The sequence below is a fragment of the Lichenostomus cassidix genome, chromosome 2, assembly GCF_008360975.1.
Source record: "Lichenostomus cassidix isolate B80296 chromosome 2, HeHo_3.0, whole genome shotgun sequence".
Lineage (NCBI taxonomy): Eukaryota > Metazoa > Chordata > Aves > Passeriformes > Meliphagidae > Lichenostomus > Lichenostomus cassidix.
In genome coordinates this window covers 53,987,592-54,013,283 of record NC_139482.1, presented here as the reverse complement: position 1 = coordinate 54,013,283, position 25,692 = coordinate 53,987,592, and the positions used below count along the sequence as shown (strand labels likewise).

The 25,692-nt window shown below is 36.6% G+C and overlaps 1 protein-coding gene across 1 annotated transcript in view; it reads right to left on the bottom strand.

Moving 5' to 3' along the window:
• VPS41 (VPS41 subunit of HOPS complex) overlaps nt 1-25,692 on the bottom strand; it is a 112,516-nt gene that overhangs the window by 72,293 nt on the left and 14,531 nt on the right. Inside the window, exons 3-4 of the mRNA XM_085051602.1 lie at nt 16,986-17,093; nt 13,855-13,932 (exon numbers count right to left, since the gene is read on the bottom strand). Of these exons, the coding sequence (XP_084907728.1) occupies nt 13,855-13,932; nt 16,986-17,093 (186 nt within the window). The remainder of the gene's footprint in view (nt 1-13,854; nt 13,933-16,985; nt 17,094-25,692) is intronic.

Here is a 25,692-nt window from a genome sequence, read left to right as displayed (position 1 = left end):
TTTAAGATCTCAAACTATCCAGGAAATCAGAAAGAAAAGACCACAGTTAAAATTGGTATGTATGTTATCTAAACCAAAGTGTTTCTTCTAGAATCAGCTCCAATTCTTTTCATAACCATCATTTGTTTAAATATACTTCTGTGCCAGTCAGCAAAGCTACTTAACATTTCAAATTTAATTGCATTTATACCCTACCAATACCCTATGGATAATTTTGGTATTTTAGAAAGGAGGAACACAGAAAATATTGTGGGTCACAACCCTCCACCTGCTTTTGGTTTTTTTTTTTTTTTATTAAATGTTATAAACTCAGGCATGAAGTCACAACTGCCTTTCCCTCATGTTTTTTTTAAGCTTTTCCCAGCTAACCCACTGAAGAGTTTATCTGCCTGACAAAAGAAAATAGGCTTTGGATTTTAAAGTAAGGAATAAATGTCCCTCCTGCAAGATCTACCTTTACAGGTCTACAAAAGGTGAAGAATCACTCAAGGTTAGAGAGAACACAGGCAGTCACTAACTCATCACAATTTGAAGGACTGATGCAGTTGGAACCATGATATGCACTGGTGTTTGGTCAGTTGACTGTTTTAAAGGTATTTTCAATGGGTGTTGAAAAAAAACCTGTAAAAATGTACAATAATCTAAAATTTAGAACATATAATCCATGAAAATATTTCTCAGTTAAGGGATTATCTAATCTTAAACCTCATGTCATAAAACCAGAGGCAGCTGTATATTAAACGCTGAAAAATACTTATTATTTTATTAGCACTACATTGGGTAATCTTTTTTTTACCTAATCAGGACCCCTAGCATTAGGTCAATCAAGTAAAAACACATGACAACTTTGTGATGATACTTCCAGTACTGTAAAAATTATAGTAATACACATTGTACTTTCCTAGCAACATAATTCAAATCTGGCAATAAAGAGAATCCTGTTAGTTAGGAATGCAAATACACTTAAATGATTAACCTGGGAACAGGTTCAGAATTTCACATACTGATGAAGTACTGGCAAAGAAGGAAGAAATACCTTCCACTGAATTTCCAGTAGCTGCAGTTTTCTTTCTGATGGAGACATGTTTGGAATTCTGGACAATATAAGTAAGTTTGACTGTGCAAAATCAATAATGTCAAGCTGACACTACAGAACAAAAAAAATGTTACCTTAATGGATGAAAGAGAAGTTTAGGGAGCAGGAGAGAAAGCTAGCAGACACGTTGCACATAAAGATCTAAATGCAAGCTTTTGCAAAATCCTAAATTTAAAGGAAAGGAAAATCAAATATCTAGCAGCAAATGTACCTCATGTGATAATCAATTACCTAATGTAAAATGGTTGAAATAAACGCTCTTAGTATGGATTATGTCAGCTCTTTAATTAGGAGTAAATTCACAGCCACCACTCAGAAAGCTTCTTTTAATTGTGTTCTTTGTGGCAACTCCTTCTCCCCTGACACTCATCATCAACCCACCTTATACAATCAGTCCCCCAAAGGTGAACCTGAGAAATCAATCTGCTAATGTATAATTTGTAAAGCTCTCCTGACTAACAAATGGATAATTGATTCTTTCACAAATGCTGTATCCCAATGGATATGAAGTGGATGAACATGAAACATAAGACTGGATTTCACTCCAATTCTGTGAGAAATGCAGTATTTACAAGCTAGGAATCTAAACGTTTTAATAGCTGTCTGTGACTTCATGCCTTTTAGCCATGGTTAGCAGGCAAGAAACACGCACATTAGTAGTGTGAAAAGCAAAGCAGTGTTCAATCATACTTACAGCAAAGCTCCTTTTACTTCAAGAGGCTCCCATCCCTTATAAAATCCCCTTAATCAATGCTTTCATCCACTCTTTTAAAAGAATTTTCAGAAACTTTCCCTAAATTAATTTAAATATTGTTATTTATCTGTATATAGATACCCAAAGAAGACAAACACCTAGGGGTCTTTTCTGCTACATGCTTATCAATCTGGGTCTGCATAATAATTATGTTCTCCATACTAAAGCAAATTGTATGTACACAGCTGAATTGCAATAAAAAAATTGTCTCCTACAAGTGCCTATTTTTCATTTATTCGTGTTTCGTCTGCATGCCATTCACATAAACAAGCATGTAAAGCTCCAATGTACAGCAATATGATCAATCAACCCATGGTTTTGTATGTCAGCCTTCTGGAGTGAGGACTACCATTTTTCTCTTTGTATTATTTCCACCATGGTGAAGGTATCCAAGTGTAAAATACTGATTTGTAATCAGAAACTGCCTCACTTATTGTCATAATTAAGCTAAGATCCTCGCAAAATACAAGCCTTGCTCTAGGCAGGAGGAGAAACTTGCTTTGAAAAGCATCCCAAATCCTCAGCAACAGCTAAGTACATTACATGTTGTTTGTCCCATCTGTTTTGACTTCAAAACATCAGGGAAAACCCAGAGATCTCTTGAACTGAGGAACTTTAAAAAGAAACTGAATCCATGCCCTTTTCTTGCCCCAAATTCTGCAGTGTTGCACTGACTGACATGTATTTTGCATATTTATAGAGTTTTATTGATACAATAGAGGGAAAAGCAACTCAGAAACAAATTCTGACGCTGTATCATGATTTACCTATAAAAAGGTAGAAGTATACACATACCTGTATGTGTACATAGGTACACACATACATTACACACAGCTGAGAAAAAAAGGACAATAACACAAAGGTTTAAATTGAAAAGGCAGTTGTAGAAGTTACAGAAAAAGCTATTCACCACTGCCTGCGATGAAGTAGTATACTCTGAATTCACAACACTTAAAGTTTCATTTGCTGAAAATTTACTAATATCCACACCAAAGAAGTTTAGTTCAAAAATATTAGCAGCAAAATTCCGGAAAGGGAGAATTCCTGCTCCATTGCATTTCCCGTAACACTCTTGAACCTGTGATTCTCCAAATGAAAAATGGGAGATTATGTTGGTTAGAAGAAAAGGGAGGGGGGAAGAACTCAGGAGAGTGACAAGGTCTGGGACACAGAACAATAACATTAACTTTTATTTTGTCTGCAGGAAGGCAGACCTTGCCTACAAAAAACAAATATCTCAAAAGCTTGTCTAAAACTAAGAGAATGTGAGGACAAGAAATCTCGCACATATAGTCTAAGACAATGAGAAAGACCAAAAAGCCTACAGTGATTTCAGTATTTTCCACATCAGTGAATCCCTTAATCTTGTTTGTCAACTGCAGTGACTAAGAAAAAAAGATCCAAGGAAAAAAAATATTAACAAGGGATCTCCCTAAATCTCTCATAGCTACGAGATAATCAGAATGCTTGTCTAGGAATGATGAAACTATTGCCAAAACCACATCTATATTGAAAGCCTAGACTGCGTCCTAGAAGAACTGAACTGTTAGCTAATTCCTGATGCATCCAAAGTAGAATCTCTTTTCTATTAAAACACTGGTGTGTAAGGAGATATCCTCCTGGGAACTCTGTGCCAAAGTAAACAACTACTCCCATTTCCTTCCCTGCTCAGGTCCCCTTTGCCATCCTCTTTGTAACTGCAGGGCTTCAACAATGATATGTCCTTAGCCTTCCTCTACTTCTTTGTCGCTATCTGTGTATTAAAGCCGTCTGAGAATATCAATCAATATTCCCTGTCACACTGAAGGGAGGGCTGAAGTACAGGGAGAGGGCTGAGAAAGGTCTGCTGGCGATACATACACCTCCCTTGGAAGACCACACCCCCTAGGGAGAAAGACTATTCCAGGCAATGTGGAGTTTCACCTCACCAATTTCTCTAACTGCTTTCATTTCAGAACAGTTTGCCAAACACAATGAACTTGTGAGAATTCATCTTTAAATATAAACTTTCAACATGGGCTACTGAATTATTAAAATAGGCTTTGAAGAACAATCCCCAAAACATATCTAAAACTCTGAGGATGTAACTTCAGGGGCACTTTCACTGCTTGCTTCTAAAACAATACCACCACCACTGTCATTAATATATTTAATAGAATTTTGTAGAATTCCATCCTTGAAGTGGAAATGCATGAGATTTCACTCAATTTCTTGATAAGCCACATTTCAGAGACATGACTAATGAAAAAGGCCAAGCAGGTCATACAGCCCAAGTTCTTGTCAGGACAGGTTTTCTTTGGTGCTTCAACTAAGCAACTCTTAAAGAAGCAAAGGGGCTGTTGACTGCTCTTCTCAGGCTCATGCATTGGTGTGCCAACATCATTTCCAGGAAGATTTTCTGAACAGTCGTGATACTCAGCCCACTCTCTGACCTAACACAAGATAAAGGGAATCACCACATGGAGCCTAGAAACCCTGTTTTTTCACATATTCCACACATAGCCATTATTTTTTCCATAGTTCTCTTTTTTCTATAGGCTCCTGCAATGAGAAACTGCAATAAGTACTTTTTCCAGTTATTTTAGCTTGTCAATCACTCCACTACAGACAACAATCCCAACCAATGGCTACTGAAATCAGTGCCAAGATCTCCACTGATGGAATCAGACAGATGCAGAAACATTATAAGGGAATGAATTCCCTTTCCTGGCTGAAAACAACGTAAGTAGTCATATTCCTGGCATAGTTAAATATTACACTGGATGATCAATGTTCAAGTTCAGCCAACAGCTACAGCTACAGTGTCATTTTCCATGTGAACTTTCAGTTATCAATACTGATATAGACTGGCATAAGTCAGAGCTATAAGCAATAATAAACACATTTTTCTGATTGCTGAAAGCATTGTATTCTCTTTGGACACCAACTCTGAAACTTTCATTGTTTGCAGTTGTCAGCCTCTGGGAAAGTCTCACAAGTCCATCAGAGATACTCAGCAACAGTCAATGCTGGGTGTCTGATTTTTGACAGGATCCTAAAAACATATGCAAACCAAAAAGATGGATGGAGATAGAGAAGACTCACACAAGTAGAAAGTATGTATCATGAAGTGCACTGTAACTTTCTGTAAGCAGCATACTGTATGCCATATCCTCAGGTGAAGTAAGATATGGACAGCTAAATGTGAAGATGAATTGACCCTGTGCAAGTTCCTCGACGCATTTACATACAAAGAGGCTCTATTTCAATACCAGTGAAGTGTAGACTTGATTGCATAACATAACCTTTATTTAAAGTAAATCAAAAAAGAAAACAGTTTCATTCACTCCATCTTTACACTGCTCACATTTCAAAGCTTTTATCCATAAAACTGCCAAGACCTCCAACAACTAGACTTCAATTAACACCCACTTTAGGATTACAGTAGTGAACCTTCCAACACCAAAATGCTAATTTCTCAATTTCTTACACTTTTATTTCTCTGTGTCAGAGGACACTGATGGAAAAGTTCTTCAGCAGCACCACAGTGGAGATGGCCAGCTTGCCAGTAGCTACTTTTCCCAGCAGCAACTCTGAGGGTATTAACACCAGCGACTGGTCAAATCTGGATGGTACATATTTAGTATTCCATCACAAGTGCAATAAACAAAGTGCTATACACACTGACATGTCTTTTAAAACAAATAAGTCTCATCCTTTGGAAAGGAATCTTATTAGAATTATTAAACTCATTATCAATAATATCTTCCCCTCTGGGAAAAAATACTTAGTTTCACCTTCATGTTTTTTGCATCATATTATGCCCCTGTTATGTCATTATGTATTTTTAGTAGCTCTGTATTTTTATCGTTGATAGAAACAAAGGGCTGTAGCTCTATCATTAATGTCAACTTGTATAAAAAACACTGTCATGCAGAACTCAGTCTTCTAACTAGGAAAACATTTTCTAATGTAAATAATATTTTATTCATGCCAGAACTCTTAATAATTTGGACAGGCAAACTACTATTATTCTATACATGCACATAAGTGCCTGTGTTCCCTATGGACAAAAATGCCATCCAGGTATAATACCCCACTTGAAAGGAAAACAGCCCAAAGAATTAGCAATACACTAGCTTCTTATAAATCAAACCTCTCCAAATCCTCCCTGTGCTTTTGCGTGTTGTTAGGGTTTAGAAAACACACATCTGAGTTATCAGTCTTCTACAAAAATACTTAATCAGTGCTACCTAAAACTGGCTGTTTCAGTGGTGGCAATAAAACTCTAAAGCAATTTCGCACAGTGGTCCACTTTCTACATAGTCACAAGATGCGATACACATTCAAACAGCGAATGTTACTAAACCTGGATGGCGAAAGATTTAGAAGAAAAAAAATTGCTTTGATGATTTTGATGTATCTCAGTATCACAAATAATTTTGTTCAAAACTGTTTGAAAGTGACACATGTAAATTGACTTAGCAGGATTACAGTAAGGTTCTCTATTTGATATTCCACAAAAATAAATGTCAACAAGGTCTGGTGAAAAAAAAGAAAAAAAAAGTAACTTTGCCCTTTCATTGATCAACAATTCCATATTAAATACTACAGTAGTAATGTCCTTATTGTCCTTCATGTTTAGCATTCTCCCCTTTTAAAATATTTTTTCCCTAGAACATTCAATACTTCAATTTTTTTTGAAAAAACATGCAGAATATGATAGCACCCTATCTTGTCAAGAGAAAGTGAACTATGTCTAGATGCTTGTGACAGAACAGTATTCAAGTCACAGTCCTTTACCTCATTCAAAGGTGACATAACAGATTCCTACTGGAATCAGTGGCATTAAAGAGGGCTGCTAAGATACTTATATGTAATACATTTAGAGTTGGTCATGAAATGCAACTGTCAAACAACCAGAGAACAGATTGATACCAGAGAACAAAAAAAGAGACTTCTTCTATGCTTCTATGTTAAAAAAAAAGAAGAAAACAATATGCATTTGCAGGATAATGAAGTTGTACAAGTGATGACTTATCAAGCTGGTAAAAATATGAAGCAGACACAGCAATAAAGGGAAAAAGGGTATTACCTTGGTTTAAATAGGATCCCAGGTGCACACTTGTCAAAGGTGAAAGCACACCAAGAAGCACACACCCGTGCGTGTATACAACGTGTATACAATGTTATGGACCCCACAAATTAGCATATCTACCTAAAATCCCCCAATAAGAAATGTAACAAATGAAGTAATTTTCCCCCTACTCTAATTATCCCCCCCAAGTGAGACTACAGCCTAGTTTACAAAACCATGTTCCAGAGAGGAAGCTCCATCCAAAGTTAGAGCCTTTAGTTTTGAGATAGTTATGAATGTTTCATCTTCCCCCTTGGAGAACCCCCAAACTAAGCTAATATCAGACTACAAGAGTTATAAACATGTAGGGCTAAGGTACAAGGAGTGTTTGTGAAGGGTACAAGGAGATAGAAAGGGTATAAACACGTATAAAAAAGAGTATAATAGGAAAGGAAAAAAAATCATCAGGCCTCATAAGGACCATTTGGTCTAAAGATGGGGCTGTCATCCTTTTCAAAAAAAGGTATATGGGCAAAATAGCTGCTAGCCAAGAGTTCAATAGAGAAGGCAGAAACAATTGCTATCCCAGAAACAGCTGATAAGTTCATAGGCTTTTCACCTTAACTGAAATACATTAGATCTACAGCACACATGTTACTGTTTGCTACTGTACAAGCTCCTGTTTGACTTGTATGAGCTAACAACATTCAAGAAATAAATGACTAGGCCATACAAGACCTTCTGCAGCTGAACTCATACTTCCAGCTAAACATTTTGCACTAAGCTACAGAATTACTGAATCTACAAGCTTGAAAGAATAATTGAATGAAATGGTCCCACTTGCCTAAGTTTTGAGCTTATAAAAATTAATCACACATGATTCTAAAATTGTTTATAACTCTCACATTTCATCCATACTCCAAGCAACATTTCTAGTAGTAACAAATGCCTTCAACATCCCTTTGATCTCTTTAGTTAACTAAAAATTTAAGCAATATTTCTTTCAAAGGAAAGTCAGATACAATGGTACAAAGACAATGTGCAAAATATGTGAGAAGTTGGTTTTTCCTGTTTCAGTTTTGTCAGACTAGAAACTTTTCTAGATATATGGAATAATGGTCATGACACCACAATTTCTGCCAGTCTAGGCAAGCTACAACAGGTACACCATGATTGCTGCCAAAGAATGTTCCTAATCTTCAACAGCTCCACAGTTCCCATTGGAAACACTCCAGGTCACAAGCAACCTAATAAGCACAGTACCAGAATAAACATATAAAACATAGTTTCCAAGCCTTTATAATATCCAAAAGGCCATATGAGTCATTCCCACAACTACTGTAAAAACGTTTGGATTTCCAAATCATCTGCACTTAAAATGAAAAGACAGAGTGAAGCAGAAGTGCTATTAAACTCGGTGCAGACACTCAAGTCTTAAGACAAAAATCCCAAAAGATGCCACTTTTATCCATTTTTCCATTTGAAAGAGCTAGGGGTTACCATAAAGCATTTAAAACATAAGAATGCAACACCCATTTTGGTGGGAGGTCTCAGGGTGGAGAAGGAAACCTGTCCCTTGCACAGACACTTGCTTCTATCAAAACCTTTATTTTTATTTTGTTTTTTGGAACTCTATTTTAAAGTTGCCCGCTCGGTTTTGTAAAAAACAGAGGATTTCAGCTTCTAATTTAACAGCCACATGCTGACAACATGCAAATACTAACACAGAGCTACCCAGATCTTTAAATTCTGTTGCTTCACTTCACTTTCTGAGTAAGTTTTCTTTCATAGTCTGACAGTGACAACTAAAATGATGTAGTTGAAAGTAATAAACAGGGAATTTAAAGTAGCCTGTCTAAGTAAGTGACATTTATATCATTCTAGTCTCAAATTCCCATGCAAAGGCACTTCATTATACAATAAAAAGCTAAGTTACCTTCCCCATTGAAAGATGTTGCATTATCTCCCACAGCAGTTAGTAGGTTTTGTATGATTACTAGCAACAGCACTTAGTGCTTAACAACAGGTGTTTCTTTGTTACAAATATTTTTTTTCTTGTTAACAATTAAACTTTTGCCAAGAGACATCAAGTCAACTGAAATCTCTGACATTTTCTTAGCAACATGCTGAGTTATCAGCAAAACCAACAGGCCACAGACTGACCTTCACGCCAGGTCTTGCTCCAGAGGCTGGTGAGTGTTGTAACTTCAATACACCCAAATGCGACAATATCACCACAGAAGGAACTCCCTTTCAAGTTTACATGGTAGCAGAGATGATCTACTGACTTTGGATTACTATCACTTCAATTAAAGAACCCATAATAAAATAGTTAGTGTACACAATGTGAGACAATCAGGAAAAAATATGATGCCAGGAAATAAATATATAGTAAAAATGTATTTTTGGCTGAGAGAAGGTTTCTTTATGAAACTTTAGCAGTCTTAAATAGCTCAGAAATGTTCCATGCTAAAAGAACTTCATTTTTTTTGTACTTACAGAAGCTTTAAAACACTATTTACATTGTCTTCTAGACTCACGCATCACCTCCGAAGCTTGTTCAATGCATTAAACATTTAAATCCTTGCTACTTATAAAGTAGCCAATCTTTCCCCTTCCAACAGACTTCTAACAGACTGGCACCAGCCAAGACTTCTTACCATTTTTGCTCTAAGCTTGACATTTATTAGAAGACCAGAATGGGGACAGGTTTTCTTGCCCTTTGAAAGGTTTTTGATTTGTTACATAACTAAACATGTTTGTACAGCTTTTTTCATATCTACAAATCCTTAATCCACAGGATGTCAGTTCAGGCAGTAATTATATTAATAAATTGTAGACAGTCTAAGAAGGAAAGAAAGATGAAAAGACATTTGGAATTAACGTGCTGTGAATCAGTCTGGCATCATCCTTTGTCAGTGGAATTAGCAGGCTTTTCTTCCGTCTTCTTGTTGCCTTTTAGTAATAATTTTCAGTGCATTTGACACATTTCATCTCACTCAATGCACTGAACCCTAATACAAGAGAACACCAGTTTGTCAAACATACGTTATTGAGGATGCATACCAGTTAATCTTAGGAGGCTGACATTGTCAAAGACAAGCCACATTGGCAAGAGCTACAAAAATGCTAGGCAAAGAGGAGAGGCATTGCAAGAGCACAGGCATGACTGCTGAGATACCCAGCAACACAAAAGGTCAAAGCCTCCCAATTCCTGTCTGCTCTCCCCAAAACACAAATCTCAAAACAGTTTCAAAGCACACATTTCCACAGCTGTTAACAGGAGTTGCAAACCTGACAAGACTAGTTGCGCACTTGCCACAGGATTCAGCATCAGATAGCTGAAGAGCTGGATGAGAGCAAGACTTTACTCTGAAAATAGTTTTTAATTGTTTACATGAGTTTCACAGAAGCCTCTGTGAATATTTATTGGTCGAAGTAGAGCAGTCACTACAGTATTTGTAATCCAGGACAGCCACATTGATTTGCTGCTACAGACATTATAAACAGCAGTTCTAAAAGGTTTTTTTAAACAATAAACAAAAATGGGTGTTAGAATAGCAGAACTTCTAGGGATGTCAAGCTTTATATTTTAGTGTTCCTTATGGCTGTTTTTAGCTCAAATTAAAATGATAAATGCATTCGGCCTTCAGCAGGAATGCTGTCATTCAAAACTTGGCCCCTCTGGAGATAATGCAACATACTGGTGAATTTTTCCCTTCTTTTTGCTGCAAATCCTCTGATATCAGTATCTTTTTTTTTTACAATTTGGCTCAAATGTAGATGCAAGTCAATACAGAAAATAAAGGATTTACTATAAAAGCAAAATTCTTATTTCTTCAATTTCCAAGTCCATTTATATTTTTGAACTTGGCTACCTGAAATTAGGAAAGAAAAACAGAAATCAAGAGGACTATGAAAGCAGTAATGGCATTTTCTACATATATTTAATATAAACTTGCCATTAAAATGATTTATTAAAAAAAAAGGTTAAAAGGTTAAAATAAAATATTGCTTCCTTCTGGTTTATTTTACACACAATATTTCAGATCTAGTAGCTTTCACAGTTTCCCATGTACGGTTTGTTTTTGTTAATTACACATTTAACAGATGTATAGAAAAGCAATTAATTTTTTCATACCCCAACTTTTCTTCAAAAAAAATTCAAACAAAGCAATCCCCTGAAAAATAGAGATAAAGACTCAAATGAAGAACAGTTCCTTGAATTACATAACTGATTTCTTTCGCATAAAGGGCATCGCATTGCCATCCCTACCATTAATTTCTGCAGTGTCACAGGACAGAAAACATCTGCTGAAAAGATCCTTTCAAAAAGAAAAATACATAAAAGACATTCCCCAGGTACACTGTTTTTACTGCAAATGATTAAAGTATTTCAGTTGTAATACTGCTATTTTACTCAGAAAAAACTCTATCCAATACTAATTTCCAATAATCAGTAACAACAGATACTTCCCCTATTAACAACTTCAAGATAGAACCGTATATACCATTCCACCAATGAAAAAGGTTCTCAGAAGGAATTTGTTCTTTTTGGATCAGAGAAAAAGAACCAGAAAAAATACCACTAGAAAAAACAGTCTGCCCCAGCACATATACAAGAAGTTCTTTGTCCCTGTATGACTTCAGGAAGTAATTCCCTTTCTTCTCAAGAAAGGGTTAGGTTTTTTTTTGGGATTCACCATATGACAATAGTTTAATGCAAATTCCCTAGAAGAGACAATAAACAGGCATTGGTAGGAGAGAACAGAAGGAAGACCCCACTGAATATTATAATAGTGATACCTGTAGTCTGAAATCCAACATCTTGAGAAGTTCAGGTTAGAAGGAAAATATTTGGACATACAGCAGCCAGTTCAGGATATCCCATCTATGGGTTCAGCATCTGACAATATTAATTCAGAAAACTTCTCAGTTTAAGCAGCCATGAACATCATAGAGCTGCCTCCTTCTCACATTGGCAGCCTGTTCTGTTCTACAACACTTAGTAGTTCCTTGAAAAACTTTTCTTTTAAAGACAAGTGGTGCTAGAGAAAAATCATTCTTCTTCAAACTAGAAAAAATAAGAAAAAAATAGAAAAAAAGAAGTACCACTTCCACCTAATCCATGATATAATCCATTGCGCTGGAGACATATACATTACAAAAAGAGACATACACTTTAAGAATAGAATCCAAGAAGCATATCATTTTCCTATTCTCCAGCTCAAAAAGCAGTTTGTACTCAAACAATAGTTTTTTTTTAAAAAATCATTGCCGTCTTAAAAGGAGACACAGCACAAAGTCTACATCCTGAAGCAGGCTAAGTTTGGAAAAGTAAACACCTTTGAGCAGAATATATTTATATAATCCACCACTAACTTCATCATAAGTAACCACCCTCCCAGCAGGCATTGGTAAGACCTTTTAGTAAAGAAAAGCAAAGAAAATAATAACAGATTTGGGAGTGTGGGTATAAAGAAAATGCAGGGATTTTGTTTTATAGACTTTAGCAGACAACAGTTCCCCTTGTTCCTTGCTCTGCACCTAGGCAGTCCCCTAAAGCTTTACAGAAGGAGGATTTCATCTCTTGGAACCAGTGTGAGAGAACAAGGGACTGGTGGTGGACAGAAACAGGTAGTTCTACAAATAAAGTTTTCCAAACACCTTACACTGAATGGAACAAATACAAGTTTAAGACAGTTAATGCCAGACTCAATACAAAATCTCCACTTCATTTGAGTGAGTTTCTGACTCTGTCTTCTACTGTAGCAACAGAAGAGAATAATTCAGGTACACTTTAATCTGACCTGCCCCAAATACAGAGTTCCTTCTACTTCCCAGAGAAACTCTATTAAGTTGCACGCATGTAAAGTAATCAGAACTGCAAGGGAGACACCAAAAGCTTTTCCTCTTTTGAAATGCAGTCAGCATTGTCATCTGCAGGGCTGATGAACACAGAAAATGAAAATAAATAGAAGTACAATAATTAGCTTAACTTTAATCAATCCCCAGTAATATCACTGTCAATGTGACTAATATTAAATCTAAAAATTCCTTCAAAAGCTGTGCCTAGAAGTCTATACTCCCCTACTCCCTTGCACAATTCATAATTAGATTTTTCAAAAATGTAAACAAAACCTTTCACCCCTGCCATGCAGCTGTATCAGCTTTAGAATGGATATTCTCTTTGCAAAAAATGCCCACATCTTGTGATGGCTTCTGTGGCTGGTGCTTATACTGCCATGAAAAACCAGTGCTTGGCTACTAGAATTTTTGACAACCTGAGGGAAAAAAAAAGTGCTAATTCTCTTCCTTCCACTCCCCAAGAAAGGCAGAGAATTTAAAGTTAATCAATTAACATCCACAATTAAAAGAAACATTTAATACTCTAGAACAGATCTTTAAATTGAGCATTTTATTCCTCTAATACCACAAACCACAGTAAGGCAAAAAATCTGCTTCTTCTCCTTCAATCAATACAATCTCTTAATTATTCAAACTTCAAAACATTTACATAAAATATTAGCATTATATATCTGTAATTGATAAAACTGAGCCAGTAAGGTAATCAATCAATTTTCAATTACTTGTGGCAACTAGGTAAGATGATAGAGCACAAATCAATAACTGACCATAGTCACCTAATGAACAGGTTCATGCCTTATGGAAGTAACGAGCTTCTGGGTTCCATTTTTAATAGCCACTTGCAATCATACATAAATATTTCCTCATCTGCTTCGTGAAAAAGTTTATTATATAAAAATTGAGAAGTGCTCCCCACAAAACCAGCCAGCAAAACTTCTTTTTGCATGGACCATACACTGCTTTTTATGTTATGGAATGCTTAGTGTAACTGTAGGTGTAACAAGAGTGTTAACTTACTTACTGGTACATCACAGCACTTTTACATCCCTGTAAATGGGTTCTGAAAAATATCATACTTACAACATCAAACTTCTGTGTGATGTTTCCCTGGACATCAAGTAAATAAACTTTGCCATAATGTGTTCCCAGAGCCAAAAACTGTAAAAGAAAGAGATTGATTACATAAACACAAAGACACCACAAGCAATACTACAGCAATGCTAAATGAACTCCAGGATGTTTAGCAGATTAATGTTTAGCAACACTGGGGAATAGAAAAAAGCCCACCACTTTCTATAGAGAAAGGTTATTTTAAATGTACCCACAGAACAAAACAGGGCTTCATGCCCATATTACTGTGATAGTGCGAGTCAGCTGTCAGAATGAGTCATGAGGACCCTCATCCACTGACAACTAATGGTGCGTCTGCAGTCTGTACGCACCAGCTGATGGACTGTGGCAGGAAATTAAAAATGCACCGTGAGAGCAAGAACCAACAGAGATCTGAAATAGTTCCTAGGTCCTTTCTGCAGCTTTGTTTCAATCATGTTTCCTTTGAGCTTTATTTTTAATTCTCCTTCATTAGTAATATAAAAAGGTAGTGTTTAAACACAGAAAAAGGTCAACTATAAGCCTGGTAAAATACAGCTAGCTTCTGGAAGGTCTCTGATAGTGCATTTAAGAACATAGGTAACTGCTGGGTTTGCTTTCCCTTGCACAGTAACATTCCTAAATAGAATACTCCCAAGACAAATACACTTTCTTGGAAATCTCAGGAGTTTCATTCTAAAAAATAGTAGCAAAATAAAGTAATATCCACATAAATCCATATCATCACAAACTTATTTTGATACAAACAAGAAAGGAATTGAGTCTGAGAGTTCTGCTGTTAATTGAACCATGTGAGCTACACCTAAGCAGAAAATGTAGAATTTTAGTGCTACTTGATTTATGACAGAGGTTTCTTTTATTTGCCCCCTCCCCCATCCCCCTTTCAGCATTACTGAAATAGTCTAGGCTACTCAATTCTCTGTATTTCACTGCATGTGAGCATGCTTCATTGCAACCTATAATGAAATGCTCAAATTTACAGGCACTGCTAAGCGTGTCAGTCAGGCAGCACAATCTTTAAAAAATAACCTTACAGAAAGTCAAGGTTTAAAAGGATTTATCAAAATGGAATTGCTTAAAATGAAATTTCAGTTCAGGCACTTAAAATATGAAGCTACATTAAAAGGAGTCAAGAAAGGGAAAGAAGGGGTTCATTAGAAATTCATTCCCTGCAATGCCTTTCACTCCTGCAAGGTTGCCTTTTTTCAGGAAGAAAAAAGTCCCCCGGGTAAAAAAATCAATACTGGTTAATAAAACATCAGGTGTGCAGACATAACTAGGTATGACTATTCCACTGCACAGGCCTGCTTGAATGCACCAGGTGCCATGACGATTAGTCATCCAGTGCAGACAGCAAGCCTGGTGAAAATATGATGCTTTAGCAACAAAATAGATAAAAAAAACCCGAATTCTGGGGGGAAATTAGTCTGAGCACCGAAGCCAGGTTTCAGGATTCCCAGCAAAGTTAAACTGCCTTAGTCAGAGTAATATTTTACATATTACGGTATAATTTTGCTAAGTATAGCATTTAGCAGGGCTTTTCCTGCTCATTCAGGGAAAAAAATCCCCCAAAAATGAACCAGAATGAAACAGAAACACCCTTGCAAAACCTATAACTCAGCTTCATTTTTAAGCTCTCCGTTGTAAGAGATCCATTCCTAAAAGACTGCAGTACCTGGCTTCTAACAATATTGATCCTTCTCATAAATAGTGTATGTAGTTTGCTGGAAAACTGAAAGTGCTGGGATACTTCAACAGTTTTCTTGTACTGTCACGCTTTGTGACACTATAGTAGAAGCTGTATCGGTGCACATCCTTATAAAAAATCCTGTTAAACTCTTGGCTTTCAAAATTTACCTGAGACTCAGGAATAAAAGGTAACAGAAACAGGGCACAGACAAGGAAGAAATGCTTGCCAATTTTCCAAATATCTGTGTAATTCTAAGTTGTCAAAAACACTTTAAAAAGACTTATTGTTTTCATTCACACAGTTAAAATACAAGCTTCATCTTAAGAGCCTCTTGAGCTATAGCAACAGTCCTCTGAGGAAAAGAAACACAGCACAAGTCAATCTAAAAATATAGCCAAATAATAAAGATAGATCCCTCAACAATAACTGTTAAGGAGATATTACTGGCTATGAAAAATTATACATTCAGAAAATAGCTACTGTATTTTACATACTAATAGATGACAAATCATTAACTCATACTTTCAGATGCTCTTCAGCATGCCTCAATATTCTAAAATGTTTTTCAGCATTTATAAAAGAGAAGAAAACTAATAAAATACAAAAGCAATTGTTTAAATCATTGAAGAAGCATATGAAGTTTATTCCTTCTAAGAACAAAATAATAATTCTTCTTAAAATTTCTTTACTTCGCATTGTCTATTACTTTATCCCTATCATTCTCTGGTATGTCAAAACCCTTAGCATGTGCATTTCTTCTTGTTTTTAATATCTTGAATCAGGGACGGAGATCAGGGAAGTGTTAATACGATGCCGTCCAAAAGAAACACCTAAGCAAACAAAAAATATTGTAATTACTTTCTTCTACACTATATTAACATGTCTTCCACAGCTGAATATATGCTAAGGTCCTGGCATGATCAAATTGGTCTTCAATGATTCAGACTGTACAAATAAGCATGGTATATACCAACTTCCTTTCTGAATAAAGAAGTTAGATCTGCATTCTGATTGCAGTTCATAATACTGTTAATAATTAAAACTTAGCATTTTTCTAGCAGCTTATGTAATCATCTCATTGAACAAACCATTGCATCTTAAATTCTCACCTCAATTTCTCATCGAGAAAATGTGTTTCTCACTGAGAAAATGTTTGATTCAAACAAGAAGGGAATTGATTCTGAGAGATCTGCTGTTAATTGAACCATGTGAACTACTCATTTTATCACTGAGAAAATGTGGATTGTTCAATACAGGTTAAAGGTGAATTTTGTTTATGTTACTGCTGTCTTGCACTGCAACTCTAGATTTGGCACCACTTCTACAGAGAAATATACTGATGCATTATAAGCACAGCTAAACATATAAAACCAAGCAGAAGTGTTATCTCAGCCAGAAAGTCACATAATACCTTTTCATGCACTGTCATGCAGCTGGCTGCATCCTTCTGGAGAATTTCAGTCACTCCATTAGAAAGCCGTTCATACTTGAGCTTAGGTTCTTCTTCACTCTCATCTTCCTAAATTTTAATGAGTATAAGAAAAAGGGAGTATGAGAGAAAAAAACAACAAAAACACTTAGAAGTTTATTTTTGATAAAAACAAATTAAAAGATATGCCAAAACTATCACACAAAGACAGGCAAAGATGGGTCACTGCGATCTCCTCACAACAGCCATTACAATCAAGAGCCAAACTTCCACAGTTTTATCATCTGAAGGGGTTTGGGCTGTGTGTTTTTGTTATTGGTTTTTCTTCTTACTCCAAAGTTCTGAGTGCAAAGACTGTATAGCAGCATGTCAATTCAGCTGTAAGAGGCACTTAGTTGATATCTAAAAAGCAGGAAAAAATGCACATGTGTACTGTGATACATAAAGTTAGTAATTTGCAATTTAAAAGTAAAATACAAAAAGGATGGATATGAAAATGAACGATTATGAAACAAAGTATGCCACTGTGGCCACAATGAACTGAAAGCTGAAGCATGCAGTTACAAGAAACTTCACAACCTTTAAAAGATGCTGCACCTCTGTAGGGAGGATAGAGGCAAAATGCTGTGAACAAAAATAAGAAGAATCCACTAGGAATAAATTAATTGTATAATATCCACCAATTTGGCTTATGGTAAAAAAATAGTATAAATATGTTTTCTGGGAAAAGGATCTGGACACAATATATTCCTATGAATCATCTTTACCTTCTGCATGTTAGGATCTTTTTCTGGTGAATACTGAAGCTTTCCTCTCTTTTCAAGCATGTTGACCCTATCACTACTTAAATGCAAGGCAAGATGATGGTTCAAGGGGCAAAGAGTGAAGAGACAGGAAACTAAGCTAAAACAAAACCAAAAACCAAGCAGCAAATTTATTGATCAAAGAACACCCAAAATGTTTATCTCTTAGGAAAAGAAAATCAAAGCTGCAAAATAGTTCTTTGGTCATATGCATCTATCTCTAACATGGTCTACTGCAGTACAAAGCCAGAGAGATTCCACAGGCTTCGGCAAATCTCAGTTAATCTCCTACATGCACAGACATACACAAACCTTTATATATCCCTTGGTCCTCACTGGGAAACAGTATACCTGGAATAATACTCTCCTACACTCTCTGTTGACTCTAATGAATATATAAACATTAAGTATGTTCCCATAAAACACCAGCTACCAGAATATATCAGTGCAGTGCTCTAGTTAAGGGAGTGCCTTGACTTCCCACCAACCATTGCTTTCCAATCCCTAAAAATGCATAGTGTTGGCCTACAGCAAAACTGTATTTCTGCAACACTTTCTTGTAGTCAATGATGCAAACAATAAATTTTGAAGAGAGGCATGTTAACAGGTTAATAAAATATATTTTGTTTAAATTGACTTTGGAGTACTAAAGCCAGTCTTTCCCAAGTTAAATAGTATGACCATTTACTATGTGTGCTACCATCATATATAGTAACATGTACATAACCTCATCCAAGACACAAAAAAGCCATACATACCTATGGAAACACTCTATATTTAACCCCATGCTCACAGAAATATGCTGCAAAGAGAGTCTGTTTTAAAACGTTGTGTGAGAGTTTTATGATAGAATACAAATGAGATTAATACAAGGATGTCAGCAGTGCATGACGTAGGAGTATGAAGTGAGGTGTCAAAATGTCCACCAAGAAACAATTTTATTCAGTAAATCTAACACTGAACAAAGTTGTTACTAGACAGAATGACAATGTCAAATTACAGGGCTGTATATAAATCAGTCAAATTCCTCCTGCCTAAAGATCCCTAATAAAAGGCTACAAGGGTAGAGGGAGGAAGTAAAGTCAAAGTAAAAAGCATACATGTGATGGAAGGAGGGCATAAGGAAGTATGTGTCCATTTTATAACAATTAATACATTACTGCATTTTATACATTGCTTACAAAGATTACACTTGAAATGCATGGGCAATCATTGAATAAATTCATAAAAGTAAAAACTGAACTCCAGTCATCTAGTTTTTATAAGATCCCACATGTTGTTGGGGTTTGGACATCCAATGTGCAACCAACATGAAAAGTTAATTCTAGTCTCTTGAGTAGTTTGCATAAAATCATTCATTCATGGACCATTAGATAAAGTTACTGAAAATAAGTTTTGCCTGTCTTATTTATGAGTGAAAACCAAGTAATTTCTTCTGGACGTGCATATACAAAAAATATATACTTTCAAAAGTCAGTGCACTGAAGCGTTCTGCCAGGCTTCAAAGTAAGTAAATAAAATTAAAACTTCCAAATATTAGGCATGATGATGTACATATTTCACGCTTTCTTGACAGGTATCTTCTATGTTAAATGAAAGTCAAGCTGAAAGGTGAATTGAATTGAGGTTGGGGCACTTTACTGTAAAAAAAAAGAAATTAAGAAGGTGATTTGCAAAAATTCAAGAATTCTCTACTGCTTCAGAATCTGATATACTAAGTGCATTTGATGATCTCTTATTTAGAGTATCAGAGTTTAACAATTTTAAAGGCATTTTTCTGTCAGGAAAAGCATTTACGCAGTTTGAACTTCTAAAGTAAACACAAGCCAGTGTTAATAAAAGCAAATCAATAATTTTTGTTAAATTTCAATAATCTTGAAAACTCACAAATTAAACCATGAGCAGCTTGAGTTGAGATGTCAGTTAGCTGCGTTTCTATGACAACCCAGAGGAATAGTACAATACCTGACTTGCAGCAAAGCTAAGATATAAACAGAGTGACATTTACCCCATACAAGAGAATCCAGAGCTTTCCTTTTTTAAGAGAAGAAGTAATAAAAAAATCAATTGCTTAACTTACATGGACACTTTTAATTAAACCATCCTAGTGGATTCTAAAAATTTGAAAATAAATTTTATAACACTGCTTTTTGTACCACCACTTAATACTACTTCAATATTTACTGACTAAAATTACCTGAAACAACATACTGAATTTTGAGATTCCTGACAAATGGTTTAGGAGAAAAAGAAATATATGCTGCACAAAATGTGTAAAGTACTCCACACATGGCAGTCTTAAATTCTGAAACAGGAGACCCACAGAGCTGACAGGAGGAAGATACCTTTGTGATGTTGTAAAATAAATAATGACCATTTTTCAACTACGTGAATGTTAACTTGAAACTCATACTCCACTGAATTTTCTATTTGCCTTTTAATGCTAAATCTAGCAGTCATATTGCTAAAAATATGCTGTAAAGAACAGGTATCCACGAACATTTCCCACTGAAAGCAAATTTCCAACTGAATGAAATACTCTAATTAACCCTACTAAGCCGTGCTACTAAGAGCTCATCCAGTTGCCATTGCTAAACACTCCTGAATTGCAAACAAATTCCTTTTCATATACCCAGCATCTGCTCACTACCAACTCTTCTTCTGGAATGGATTTACAAAACTGATGAGAGTTGCAAATGGGCACCAAACTCTCAACAGGCCAGTGTCACTGTAAGGGATGTTCACCTGCCTTTCTGAACACAGGTTGATAACCTTCTTCAGATACCCTGCCCCATCTTTCCCAGTTTTGCCTAGAGGAATTGCTGTGTTGAATCAGAGTAGGAAAAAAAAATTTTGAGATCAGTCCTTGTGAAGAAAATTTCCAGAAGGAACCTGTGGGCAGTTCCCAGAGTTATTCCATTAGCCCACATTTGCTCCTGCAGCAGAGGATCCACCCCCAGGACAGTCTGTCACATGAACTACATGCTCAACTGATTACGGATACTCTAATTATGTTACGGGCACTGACAGCAAAGTGTCATCCTTCCCACACGATTTGCCCTCAAAGTTTTTCAAAGCCTTTATGGAAATAAACGGTGCATACATTATAAGGGAAGTGTCCTTCCCCTTTGCTGCTCATCTTATGTCCAGTCCCAGCTAGAATTTCAATTACTCTAAGTGTCCATTCCAGCCTTGTTTATGTCTGCAAGTTTTGATCCTGTAAAGCATTTAAAGTCCAGTACAAAGATAGCTGAGGTCCATCACTGAAGCAATTTCACACCCTACTCCAACAAGGCCCCAGAGACATAGGCCTTCCTAAAAACCTGTCTTTAAAAAAAAAAGAGAAAAAGAAAACCCCTACAGTTCATTTTTTTCCCTCATGCTTTCTTTCAAGTTTACATTGATTTCAGAGATTTTAAGAAAGATGTTAAATTACCTCATTTCCTCCTGGCCAGGGCAGGGTTAATATTTGCAGTAGCTAGGAGAGGCATGGCTAGGACACAGAGGCTATTCTCCACTACCTCATGTCATTGCTGGGTGTGGGCAGGGAAGGGGACCCTTCTGGGGAGCAAGGGTTCCTTCTGCTTGAGCTAAGGACAGGTTGGGTAATGCTGGTTCCAAGCCAAAGTAACGGCAGGGTATTTTTGCATGTGAATCACTCTCTCTGTTTTGTACACTTTTGTTATTAGTACTGTTGCTGTTACCATTCATTTTCTTATCTCATTGCTGTTTCCAGCAAATTGTTCTTATGTCAACCCATGATCTTTCCTTTTTGTGCCTTCTACTCTCCTCCCCAGCCCACCACAGGGAAAGGGGAGGAAGGGAGCAAGCAAGCAGCGTGTGGTTTGTAGAGTCTCACTGGGAGCACTGAAGTGGGGAGTACCATTCCTAAATCACAATAGCCCCTAGCTTACAGGGTCATTCAAAGTGGTCTGCCTCTGTGTATCTGAATACTTAATGTTTAGGACTCATTACAAAATCTCATTTGAAAAAACACCCAAAATCAAAACTAAACCAAAAAAACCCATTCTGCTGCAAAAGTGCAAACCCAACATTACTGCAGAAAAAGTGTGAAGAGTCTACTTGGCAATTTGTGAGAGTAATTCTTCTTGACATAAGAGACTTTTTGACTCTTCTTTAATACAGGTCAGACCTTTAGAAACCCTAGTATGAAATCCGCACTTTTATTTATTTAAATTGCCATCACTATCATCACTATTAAACAACTAGTTAGAACTCCAAAACTACTAGTTTACACACTATATGAAAACCTCTAATAGAACCAAAGAAACCAACTCAAATTATTTTCAGTTAAAATAAAGGCTCATAGAACATACTCAGTTATGCAAAAATGAATAAATGCATCCTTAGTGCTCTGCTGGGGGCAGCTTCACTTCTTACAGAAATTCAATGACAAATATAAAACAAAAAAGAAATCAACATAAAAAGAACAACAAGAAAAAACCAAGCCCCAAAAGGAAGTCTCCAGGGATAATTACTTATTTATCTTCTATACATGCAGAAGCACAAAGTGCAGCAAAATACCCAGCAAAAGTGAGTTGCCAGTTTGCTCATTTATTACCTTTCTTGGTTTTAGCATCTTGACTTGATCTGAGGTATAACCATCTCCAACTGTTAATTTTTTTAATGGAAATAATGTCTTGACCAGGGTGTTGACTGATTGTCTCAGCTTTAGTTTTGAGGGCCTGTGAGACTGGTTGGAAAGGACCTTTCATCTGTACATCTCCTATTTGACATGGGAGCAGAGAGTACTTATTCAAGCGACTGGTACCCTGCTGAGAAGTGGAATAAATGACTTCTAACAATACTATTATGAAAGGCACATAATCAGTGGGGTTTTACACCATCATCTGACCCCCCCAGCTGTCTGCAAGCTCTTCCTATCAGCAGCATTGCTTGGAAGGGCAGGACTGAACCCAGGAAGGCTGTGCAAACCTTACTTTGGACAAGCGAGTGCAACAAGCACCTTACAGACTTAACTACCACAAGATTTCCACAAGGAGACAAGTACTACCCAACAAAAGATACAGACAGATCTTTTTATTTAAACCTTCAGGTAATTTCTACACCTGGGAATTGTACTAAATGGGTCATAATGCCTCCTTTGGTCCAATAAAGAAATTATGACTATTTTTGGTCTTTATCCTTTCCAGTTCAGCTGTCAGACCCTTGTTAGGACCCGACTATCTCCATTAATTCAACGTAAAGACATACTAATTTATAAAGGAACCTGATTTTACATTTGCTAAACCACATTTTCCAAAATTTACAGGGAAAATACCCAACACCAAATCCCTCAGACAAGCAGGTTCACTTACCTGTCATCTCTAGTTTCCTCTATCCACATCATATTTAGGCTAAATGTAGCTCAGATAATCTGGTAATCCAGATAACCAGACAGAAGCTTCCATATTCTCAGTATCATCCCAGGAAGATCCATGTGCATAATTTCTCACTTCCTTCTTTACCATATTTCACACCAAAATATTTACTTCTTCTAATAGCTATATGCTAAAACACTGAGATGACGATCGGCGAGAGAGAGCTCACACACGACTTAATATAAGTCATGAAGCAAGCTCCATTTTATTTCACCAAACGAGAAACTTATATACTGTTACAGATGTTTCTAATTATAGCTACACACATATCTGCAGTCTGTTCTCACATATTCAGGGAACCTCCCGGTGACTCCCTTAATTCTTTCTCGTAACACTCTTGACTACCTATCTTTTCTCATTACATACTTTTTACAGCCCAGAAGCACAGCTGTGGTTCCCAGGTCTTAGTTTCTCACGACAGCTTGTTAGGATTTTTACTGAGGCCTGACTATGCTGAGGCTTTGTTCAGGCCTGCTCAACTAACACAAGTTTTGCCAGAATACTGTGTTTTCCAACAAATTCCCCCATTTTGTTTGTGAGAACAGACGTTGTCTGTCATCAGATTAATTTGCTTTGCTATAAGTAATCTTTATTACTACAATTATTATAAATGTACTTAAGGAAATACCACTAGTTATTTAGTTATGTTGCCACGGTTCAGGAACTGCCATTGCTGAAAACATTCACTTCACAGGCAAAGCCTGGAGAACTTTTCCCGGGTAAGGACTCCAAGTTTACCTGGAAGAAGGTTTAGCTTTTATAAGCTCAATTTGCTAAGTCAAAATTACTTGATCACATTTTGGTGCAGAAACACTTGGGACTCATGGCATATTTCCCAGCTAGTTAGGACCGAGGCTTGGCCAGAGCCTAGGCCCTAAGTAGGAGGGTTTTCTTAGAACATCTTATAAGCAAGCTTTCATTAATATCAATAAGAAGAGTATCTTAACATGTTACTATTTTTTGTAGACAACTATATAAGGTGAGGTGAAATACTTGAAAACAGTGGACATTATTATTTAACTGTGACTTAAGGAAGATAAAACTGCAAAGGCTTTTGTGAATAATAATATAAACTAACAAATTTAAAACTTAAAATTGATAGCACTGAAAATTAATAAAGCTTAATCTTAACAAATTGGATTTGAAACTAACAAATAGTAAACTGAGTAACACTGAAGAGACTAGACTATAATTGGACTTAACCACAATGGAATTTAAAATTAATATCACTTCAACAAAACTTAACTCTAACAGAATTTAAAACTTAACAGAATTTAAAGTTTTATGCAATTTGCTATACTTCTATTATTTCAATCTTGCTTAGCTTTCGTCTTAGGTAAACTTACTAAGGTATTATTTAAATCTAACTTTAATGATACTTAGGTAGCTTAAACTATTCAGTATAACTTTACTCATAGGTTTCATTCACACATCAAAACTCTCAAGAAATCAAAACCACACTCTCAGCAGGCCTGCAATATTCACACATACACACAAACACTGTCTTAAGCAACACTTTAGCAAAATTCAGCTTTTGTTCAAGGCTTTAGCAATTAAGGTGTCATTTTTTATCAGGATAATTATATTGTTACAATGCTTTTTCATTTGTGAAGAGCTGGAAACAAGTACAAACTATAACTTGTTTGCACTAAACAATGGGGTACTCTGAAAACACATTCACAAATTGCTTTTTGGAGCTTTAACAAGGGCATCTTGGGATGCAGCTGGTGTTTGCTTGCACCATTTCAGCAACGGTCTTGATCTCGGTGTTGGTCTCAGCGAGCAGAAGGCGGCTGGCACTTGGCAATGGGTGTTTCATCCGGCAAAGCGAGTAATTAGAGGTCTTGGGGAGAACAGCTGGAGAACGTGTTCAAAGATCTGCATTTGCAGCTCTAATTCAGGTATTAGTCTGTTGTTTCTGCTGGCAATGCTGTTGGTTAGTTCTGGTTCGCTGCTGAAGCTGTCAATCATTTCTTCATCCTTGGGGAGGGGTAGAGTTTAGGACTTCACCACAGATGTAACAGTTGGGGCGGTGAAGGAGGCATGGATGGCTTGCGGCTCCGCCTACCGGGGTATCCTCTGTGACTTCCGCTTTCTTTGCCAGTTGACCGGAAACCGTGGTTGGAGCAACTTCCGCCACAGGTGTTTGCGTGTGGGATTCAGGCAGCGTGCGGCGGAGGGTAGAGACTGCCGCTGTTGCGCGGCAGCAGGTCGCTTTCTGTTTGTTTTTCTTGTTTTTGCAAGCTTCTGTGCTGTGAGTATCTCTGCTGCAGCGGGAACACCAAACTTTCTCGTTACAATTTTTCGTATGTGTTCTTTGCTGCCACATCGATAACGACGGGGTGGCTGCTGGCTATTCTTGTGCTGTATCCACATGGCTTTTGGCAAAAATTCAACAGTGGCACTTTCAAATAAAGCAGCTAAGATGTTTTTCGTTGTAAAGTTGCTAAGTTCTATGACACATTGACACAAGAAGAGTTTTTT